This window comes from Elaeis guineensis, chromosome 3 (assembly GCF_000442705.2).
Source record: "Elaeis guineensis isolate ETL-2024a chromosome 3, EG11, whole genome shotgun sequence".
NCBI classification, from domain to species: domain Eukaryota; kingdom Viridiplantae; phylum Streptophyta; class Magnoliopsida; order Arecales; family Arecaceae; genus Elaeis; species Elaeis guineensis.
The window spans coordinates 125,158,193-125,164,875 of record NC_025995.2 but is presented as its reverse complement, the minus strand read 5'-3'; the positions used below and the strand labels follow the sequence as shown (position 1 = coordinate 125,164,875).

At 37.0% G+C, this 6,683-nt stretch overlaps 1 protein-coding gene across 1 annotated transcript; it reads right to left on the bottom strand.

Annotated features, from left to right (window-relative positions):
• Positions 1-868: 868 nt before the first annotated feature.
• LOC105040295 (probable WRKY transcription factor 56) lies at positions 869-6,177 on the bottom strand. The gene is made up of 3 exons (XM_010916765.4): positions 5,838-6,177; positions 5,353-5,634; positions 869-1,225 (listed from the first exon to the last, which is right to left on the bottom strand). Exons 1-3 carry the CDS (start codon positions 6,104-6,106, stop codon positions 1,054-1,056), a joined length of 723 nt encoding a protein of 240 aa, XP_010915067.1. The 5' UTR covers positions 6,107-6,177; the 3' UTR covers positions 869-1,053.
• Positions 6,178-6,683: the final 506 nt, after the last annotated feature.

Here is a 6,683-nt window from a genome sequence, read left to right as displayed (position 1 = left end):
TTGGTTGTGCCAAAAAATGATGCACTCTGGTGAGACTGGTGTGCATGGTGCGTAAGATTGTTAGAATGAGTGCAATGGCCATTGAACTACTGGATATTTGGAGTTAGAGTTGTTTGTGTTGCTCCTGCGGTACCCTTTATTAATTATCTTATAAAGTTTGGTTAGGCAATAGGCAACTATGCATGTATATATTTCTATGTCCAACATTCTTTCAGAATGATATATATATATACAACTAAATTATGAACAAATGAATAAACAAATCAAGTTTCACATGCAAAGTCTATCCTTAATATGTCGGAGAGAGAATAGGAATTTCTTCCTCCAGTCCTTGACCTGGACGGAAGTCATGCCTCTACGACATGACATTATTGCAATGAACTTTGGATGGGCCTTTCCCATATTCTTATACAAATTATAAAGGTCCTTTCTCAAAGAAAGAAAGGCAAAGGGCAAAAGAAAAAGTTCCCGGTTTCTCCTTTAGGCCTTACCGCGCGCGCTGCTGGGGTACTAGACCTTTATAGAGTTGGACCTAGATTCAGCGGCCAGGAGCCAAAGCAGAAACATTTCAGGCTTCCATCTACTACTCCTCAGCAAGTAAATATTTCTTTTATTGCAAGGTCTGCTCCGAGTCACATTAAGACTGTCAGTGAATTAAGGGAAATGATAAAGAATTCAAAAAAAAAAAAAATCGTCATAAATTCTACGAAACAAAAGCACAAAACCAAGGAAATCTGCACACTGATGGGGGGAAAAAGAAAAGCTAGCAAATTAAGCTCATGCTGCCCTACAGGAACAACCTTGTCACACCTATATATAAAAGTGAACATTACCTAAAGGACTCTTACAATATTTTGGCAGCCTTCCATGCATTAACAACTATTTCTTCTCCCATTTCACATCGGAAATTGATGCAGATATAGTTCGTTCACTTACACAACTCCAGAAAGACTAAGGGGACCCAGCCAAAGGCCTTTTTATTCTGATCACTTACATGGGACTACCACAAATAATACATGACGCACGTACAGAATGTGAGAGAACTTATACCAACTACCAGAAGAAGTTGATCTGAGACGCAGCTCGGTTCTGATCATCTTCATCGTGCGATGGAGAATGTGCATGCCTGCCCTCATACGTCGTGATCACCATCCTTGGATCCTCAGCCAAACGCTCGACCCGCTTCTTAACTCGGCAGTTGTCCTGAGTGCATCGGTAGTAGCTCCTACACATGAAGGAACTCATCATGACTTAGCCTCCTTTTACCGGAGCCTTCCATCATGAAAAATATGGTAATTATTGCATGGAATATGGCTTCGGGCCCTGGGCATTGCTTTTCATCATCCTCCCCCGGTCCTCGTCAACAGTAAGATTCGTGAAAGCATCGAGAGCCAAGCCATCAAATTCATAGCCAACCTATGGGATCCCATTGGTTTCAAAAACAACAGTGGTCGGGCCATAAAGTTGGGAGGAATGATTGCAATGCTGTGGGTTTCTTTTCATGTCTAGTGGTGAGCCAGAGCCAGGGAGGACTGGCTCAGTGGAATCATGAACTAGCAGTGGTTATCAGATAGGACTGGCTGCTGGAACTATGTCCCTCTCTATGTGGGGTAACAAGTTGCACTATTGTTCATCATCATTACTGGATCACATGATCCAAGAGGACTTGATACCTCCTTGGGTCAAAGAGAGAGAGAGAGCAGTGATGGATGGGGCAAGAGGTGCATAAGCGGACAATAAACTTTGCTAATTGGTTTGCCAATTGTTGGCTGGCATGTAAAACCCTGGCCATCTAATCCGGTGAAATCTGCTTTCTAAAAAGCTGGGGCCAGCCAAAAAGCTAATATCATATTCTGATCATTTTCCTCAAAAAGAATATTGTAATCATTATATAATCTACGAAAACCATCATATACCTAGCAAACGGAATCCTGATCCCCTAGTTTTTACTGGTAGCGTATTTGTCTAATATAATCTTTTTTTTTTCCCCGGCATATGATGATTGTTGCAATTGTGATAGAGCTTCTCCAGACCAGCTTCTCACTCTAAATACTAGATACCATGCAGGAAGGAAAGAAAAATAAAGAGAAAGTAATAAAGTCCAGTCTATGTTGGAGTCAAACCAAAAGGTCCGGAGTCAAATTAAAGAAAGAGATGGAGTCTGATATGCTTGGGTGCATGAAAGGGGTCCCATTTTTCATTTAAAAAAGGAGGAAGGAGGGAGAGAGAGATCACATGAGGAGGTTAACGTCCGTGTACGAGAAAGTGTGAAAATAAACATATTTTAAGGATAATAAGAACGCATTATCAGCAATATAAAAAAATGATAAACGAATTAAGAAAGAATAATTTCTGATTCTGTCATTTTTATATTTTATATAGATCATGTTTTTGAAGTAACATGTGGCACCATCCATTGTCATCACTACTTGATCACATGATAAAGTAGGACACAGTACTTTCTACTGTCCAAGATAGCAATCAACAAGGAATGCAGCCAAGTAGTTAGCAGCCAGCTTGGGTGCGCAATCACTGGATATGCAACACAAATACGAAATTATATAATACAATGCTATATGGTTTTTATTCAGTTATTTACGTAGAAATTTGATGAATAATTAACAAGTTTGCCTAACTTCCCATTTTCTCTCAAAAAGCAAATAATGCCTCACATAATTAATTTATTGGTATCAAATATCATTATGATTGAATTTTTGCAATATAATGATTGAAAAAAGTTCATTACCTTTTTTTTTTCGTTTCATTTTCAAGCATAAGAACTCCATTACCTATTGATTTTGCTTTCTTAAAATAACACTTTGCCATATCATTCTTCGTCAGGAGTATTTACCTGGAATTTTTCATCCTCTTCTTTGCACACTTCAAAATACCAAAATCGGTTTTTTAACGTACCATTACAATCAAAAGAATAGTGCTGTGTACGATAATAATGCCAAAACAAGAAAATAATATCTGTAATGTCACTCTTTTCGTCCTAAGTTTATTGCTCATTATTAAAAGCTGGAACTCCTTCAACTAAAGTTGTTAAGCACATATGGCATATGGAAATTTTGAATAGAGAATTCCTAAGTTTTTTTTGTACAAAATTTATAAGTATATCAGAGAATGGAAATAACATTATGATTAAAATAAAGGGAGGTGGTTTCTTATTAATAAATAAAAAAATGGGGCTGATTCTGAAAGGAAACTTATACATCGAACCACGGCTGCACTCAAAATATGCTCCCCCATTTTCAAATTTGAGTGAAAACAGCACAAATGGAGAAAATCACCTAAGGAGTCATCTGTGTATAAGTTGGAAAAATATTCATTCTTATCCAGTCCTTGGTGATGCGCAAAATCACTCATAATATTCTGAGTTTCATTAAACAAAATAAATTAATAAGCTGGGAAGGTTGCTAAATTCATATGAAAGAGGTGTACATGTTGGCCTTGCTTTTGTCTATGTAGATTTTGCTCTTTTTTTTTTTGTGTGTGTGTGTGTTGCAATGAACAGATTCCACCTTTTCACTTAGACTAGATGGAATCACAGAAAATATACCCTTCATGAGATAAAATACATGAAAATGATATGGCAAGGATGTGGAACACACCTAACTGGAAGTATTATTTTCCACTATGGTGATGCCTCCTTCAATTCTCAAGGTTCTTTAGAAAAAGAAGAAAAAAAAACAAACTAGGTATTCATGTTATTTTGCTACAGGAAAAAAATGTAGTGCATCGTTTCGGCCATTAAAACTTGTCTACTTCCGATGTTTGAAGTCCCATCCGACCTAAAATTGATGCAAGATAGTGATAGGAAACCATTATTATATATATTAACGTTTAGCAAAACTAGTTGAACCCATCTTAATGCTATTCTAAAGTTGGGCTGTAGTTTACCATACTACTCGAACCAGCACTCCATAATTCTTTTATACATTGTAAAAACGGATCCGCATAGCATCTGCAACATATAAAAATTTCTTGGATTTTTTCTCCATAAGAAACAAAAATAGAAGTCTTAATATCAATGACAAAGAAATGGAATCTGGACGGGAATTTGGGTCACATGATGTATGATTATACTCATACGTCTGAGTAACTGCCAATTAGATTCTACTAGCCGGCCGGTGGCATATTGCCTCCCTATCATGAAAAAATAAATATTAAAAAAATCATCAGAAAAAAAAATCTTCTATCATTTCCATCAAATGTTTGTATAAGCAAATTAAGCAGTCTAGCTTCATCCTACCTTCATCCAAGGATCATTAGGTCTGTGAGTCTATCCTCCTCTATTTAACTTTTCGATGAATTTTTTCAAGCACCTATCTTTATCTTCTCCAATCACAAGTCTACCTCCAAGCCACTCTAATAAACTCATTTAGATCATGAGATCAATCTTTTCTACTTATCCATCCATCGATCTTAGATTTTTACATCAGTTATGTTCCTTCGCGTGGATAGTGAATGGGCATTCATTAGCATTCTCTCAAAGCTGTATATCATTGATGAAACTCAATTATTTTCTCGTTTAATAGTGCTAAACTTCATAGATAACAAAAAAGAAGTTGAGAACAAAAATCATTTCTACTCTTTTATTACTGATCCATACATCTAACTAAACTGTTTTGATAGGTATTTTGTCCCATTAAAAGGTTGATTGCATTACAAAAACAATTATAACTTAAATTTTTCAAACCATTTGGATTAATCCAGCGTCCTGAGTTTTTAATTGAAGAAATTACTTTCTTTTTTTTTTTTTGTAGGTCTTGAGTGTTCAGGATTCACCAATTTGATAGTCTTTTAAGCTGTGTTTGTTTTCCTCGTTTCTTTCCACGGTGGGATATGTTTCTTTGTTTTGGTTGCTTTTATAGAAGTAGACGATAACAAATGTTTAAGTACGAAAGAAGTTTGAAATTGATATGACATTAAAGATTCACATCTTTCTCAAAAAAGAGCTTCTCATTAGACTTTCACCTCACCTATATTCTACTTGATAATTATCTATACTTTGCACCTTAGATCCGCCATATAACTTTTTGATTTTTTTTAAATTAATGTCTTTAGAATTTTTGGGGTGAAAAATATATTTAATTAATTAGATTATCAGAATTTTAAGTGTCCAACCTCGCATCCTAAAAACACTACGCCTGCATTAAAAAAAATAGAATAAGGAAAATCCAAGTCCCACCAAACCACAGAGAAGACTCTTATATCATATGTTATGACTGAGAATATATAAGAGGCTAAAACTGATGGAGAAGTTTCCTTTTTTTTCGAAACCCTAACCCTAAATCCCTGCATGCAGAAAACCATAGAAAAGTAGGTGATTGTTTGAAGATTGCATACCTTGGGTGCTGTGTATTCTTCACAACCTTCTGGCCGTACTTCCTCCACTTGTAGCCATCATCCAACACATCCACTTCACTCATGGTCTTAAAACAAAACCTTGGCTCCCTTACCTTCCTTCTTGCCTTCATCTTCTTCATCCTTAAAGCGCTGACTGATAGACAGTTGATACTACTACTAGAACCAATATTGCTAGTGCTGCTGTTGTTCCTGTTGTTGTTATGATGAGCCTCTCCAACTGAGGATCTCTTGTTGTTCAATGACCACTCTTCATTCCATGGCCTAGGTACCACAAAAAACCCCAGTTATAGGGTCACATAATTTTCTCTCGAACCGTAAATACAGATCAGATAAAAAGCGATGGAAGAGAAGCAAATATGTTGCATTCTAGATATCAAAGTAGATTAATTAGATCGTTTGGAGCGAAGTAATGGATTTTGTGCTTCACTTGAATTAAATATAAAGGATGTTTTATGTGATCTTACCAAAGAATGTTGCTGCTTGGCCTTTGCACTGCAGAAGCTCCAATTTGGGGTGAGCCACCAACTCTGAGCCTTAGAGGCAAGGATGGGAGGCTTTCCCTTGGATTAGAGGGAGCATCCCCTCCCAGAGAGTGCTGAAGGCCATATGGAGAGAAGGCCAGATGAGGAAGAGGTGAGGTTTGGGGGGTGAAGCTCATGTGGGAAGTCACCATGGTCTCTTGACTCGCCACCAACCCTTGGTTCAGCACTGCACTGGTTGTGGAAGGAAACATCTCTCCCTATCCTTCACTCTACCTCCCTCTTCCTGTCTCATATAGGACAAAGGAATATGGTGAAAGATAATGAAAGTGAGGAAGAATGTTGTCTTTAAGTCTTGAAAGGTGGCATATACCTATATGATCAGTTCCTATCGCAAAGCTAATGACCAATTAGTCCTTTGTGAGCTACAGTCGACACTGCTAATTCTTTTTGGTAGTACAAATTAATGGCACCCTTTTATTAAAAATCTTTGTTATATGGTGATGCTTTTATATATTACTCGTAAGCACTACTTGTAGACCAGGGAAAGTAACACATAATCTATACCTTGCATTTCCACTTTAGTCCACGGATACGGACAGCTTTACCAAAACCACAATCACCATATTAGATTCAGACACCCACCTTTTTTTGTTCTTTTTAATTTTTTTTCCTTGAGGGAACTTTTATAGCCTCTTTCTCCTTTCCAATATTATTGGCGTGGAAAATATACACATATTAAAGAGTGGTTGGGTACAACAGTATCAAGATTCATGTCTCACGTGAGCGAGAGCGCATAATCTGATGCTCTTCTCAGGAGTACTGTACCTC

What these genes read in the sequence shown, in the direction of transcription:
- LOC105040295 (XM_010916765.4), bottom strand. Translation starts at nt 6,106, where the DNA reads ATGTTTCCTTCCACAACCAGTGCAGTGCTGAACCAAGGGTTGGTGGCG. An exon ending in CCAAGCAGCAACATTCTTTG is followed by an intron (nt 5,635 to 5,837) that starts GTAAGATCACAT and finishes TGTGGTACCTAG; the next exon opens with GCCATGGAATGAAGAGTGGT. An exon ending in AAGAATACACAGCACCCAAG is followed by an intron (nt 1,226 to 5,352) that starts GTATGCAATCTT and finishes CTTCATGTGTAG; the next exon opens with GAGCTACTACCGATGCACTC.